The 1,781-nt window shown below is 44.2% G+C and overlaps 1 protein-coding gene across 1 annotated transcript in view; it reads right to left on the reverse strand.

The window, feature by feature from the left end:
• LUC7L (LUC7 like) overlaps nucleotides 1-1,781 on the reverse strand; it is a 33,027-nt gene that overhangs the window by 5,481 nt on the left and 25,765 nt on the right. Inside the window, exons 6-7 of the mRNA XM_023513857.1 lie at nucleotides 1,587-1,597; nucleotides 517-691 (exon numbers count right to left, since the gene is read on the reverse strand). Coding sequence (XP_023369625.1) covers nucleotides 517-691; nucleotides 1,587-1,597 — 186 coding nt within the window. The remainder of the gene's footprint in view (nucleotides 1-516; nucleotides 692-1,586; nucleotides 1,598-1,781) is intronic.

A 1,781-nucleotide genomic window follows, 5' to 3' on the forward strand; every position in this document is an offset into this window, starting at 1 on the left:
TCTGTCTCAAAAAAAAATAAAAAAATAAAAATAAAAATCTAAGAAAAACTCTTAGGAAACAGGAATACCTTTATTTTTAAAACTTTGCAATCAAAGGAGAATATGTGAAAAAAAGTTTTTCATTACATTGTAAAAATCTGGGGCAGCCCTGGCACAGTGGCTCACGCCTACAGTCCTAGCACTCTGGGAGGTCAAGGTGGGTGGATCCCTTAAGTTCAGGAGTTTGAAATCAACCTGAGCAAGGACTAGGCCCTGTCTCTACTAAAACTGGAAAGAGGAGCCAGACATTGTGGCCAACACCTGTAGTCCCAACTATGTGGGATCCTGAGGCAGAAGGATTGCTTGAGCCTAGGAATTTGAGGTTGCAGTGAGCTAGGCTGCCACAGCACTCTATCCTGAACGACAGAGTAAGACCTTGTCTACAAATAGTAATAAATAATAATAATAATTAATCAAAGAAATGTGAAGACAACTGCAACAGCAAGACTCTTACCAGAACATAATATATTAACGTACCCTCAACTGATCAAGCTTTTCTCGGATCTGAATGAACCCCAAGTGTAACTTGCCCCCGAAGTGGTCTGCCAGACGTCGGTCATTATCATGGAGACCAAGGTAGGCTGAACAGACCTCACAGACACGCAGCTTTTGCTGTTGAAAACTGGATGCAGGCATGGAATTTCTGTATTCTTCCTGGAGAAAAGGAAGAGAGAGATTAAAGTATATGGGACTGCTTCCACATACACAATCTTCAAAATGGAAATATCTGATAGGATAATAGAAGTGAATTTTAAGTCTCTGTCAGAATGGTGAAAGCGTTACAAAAACCTGAGGAGAGGAGAGGCGCCTGTGGCTCAAGTGGCTAAGGCACCAGCCATGTACACCCAAGGTGGTGGGTTCGAATTCAGCCTGGACCACCAAACAACGACAGCTGCAACCAAAAAATAGCCGGGCGTTGTGGCGGGCACCTGTGGTCCCAGCTACGCGGGAAGCTGAGGCAGGAGACTCGCTTGACCCCAGGAGTTGGAGGTTGCTGTGAGCTGTGATGCCACGCCTCTCTACCCAGAGGGACAGCTTGAGGCTCCTCAAAAAAAAAAAAGAACCTGAGAAGGGAGAATCTTTAACAAATAGTACAGAGCAGGCCCTAGGGATCATGTCCCAATGTCGAGGCACGGCATCCCAGTGTAGCCCATAAGTTAATACATTGGCCACTTTCTCAAAAGAAAAAAGTGTGTATGACAGAATAGAACAAACCCAACTCTGTCCTGAAGGCACTGCAGAATCATGAGTCTAATCACATTAAGTATCTCACTCAGCCCTAAGGCAAAATATACCAAACAGAAACGAAAAGAAACCAGGGTCACAATTACTGACACTAAGTATTCCTTCAAGATCCAGATTTAAGAAACATACTTCCTTTTTTTTTTTTTTTTTTGAGACAGAATCTCAAGCTGACACCCTGGATAGAGTGCCATGGCATCACAGCTGACAGCAACCTCCAACTCAGGCTCAAGCAATCCTCTTGCCTCAGTTTTTCTACTTTTAGTAGAGATGAGGTCTCACTTTTGCTCAAGCTGGTCTCAAACTCCTCAGCTTCCCAGAGTGCTAGGATTACAGGTGTGAGCCACCACGGGAGGCCCCCCCCAAAAAAGAAAGAAATGCACTTCAATACTCATTTATCCTTTTTTTTTTTTTTTTTTTTTGAGACAGAGCCTCAAGCTGTCCCCCTGGGTAGAGTGCTGTGGCATTGTAGCTCACAGCAACCTCCAACTCCTGGGCTC

The sequence above is a fragment of the Otolemur garnettii genome, unplaced genomic scaffold, assembly GCF_000181295.1.
Source record: "Otolemur garnettii isolate 467f Iridium unplaced genomic scaffold, OtoGar3 scaffold00044, whole genome shotgun sequence".
NCBI lineage: Eukaryota > Metazoa > Chordata > Mammalia > Primates > Galagidae > Otolemur > Otolemur garnettii.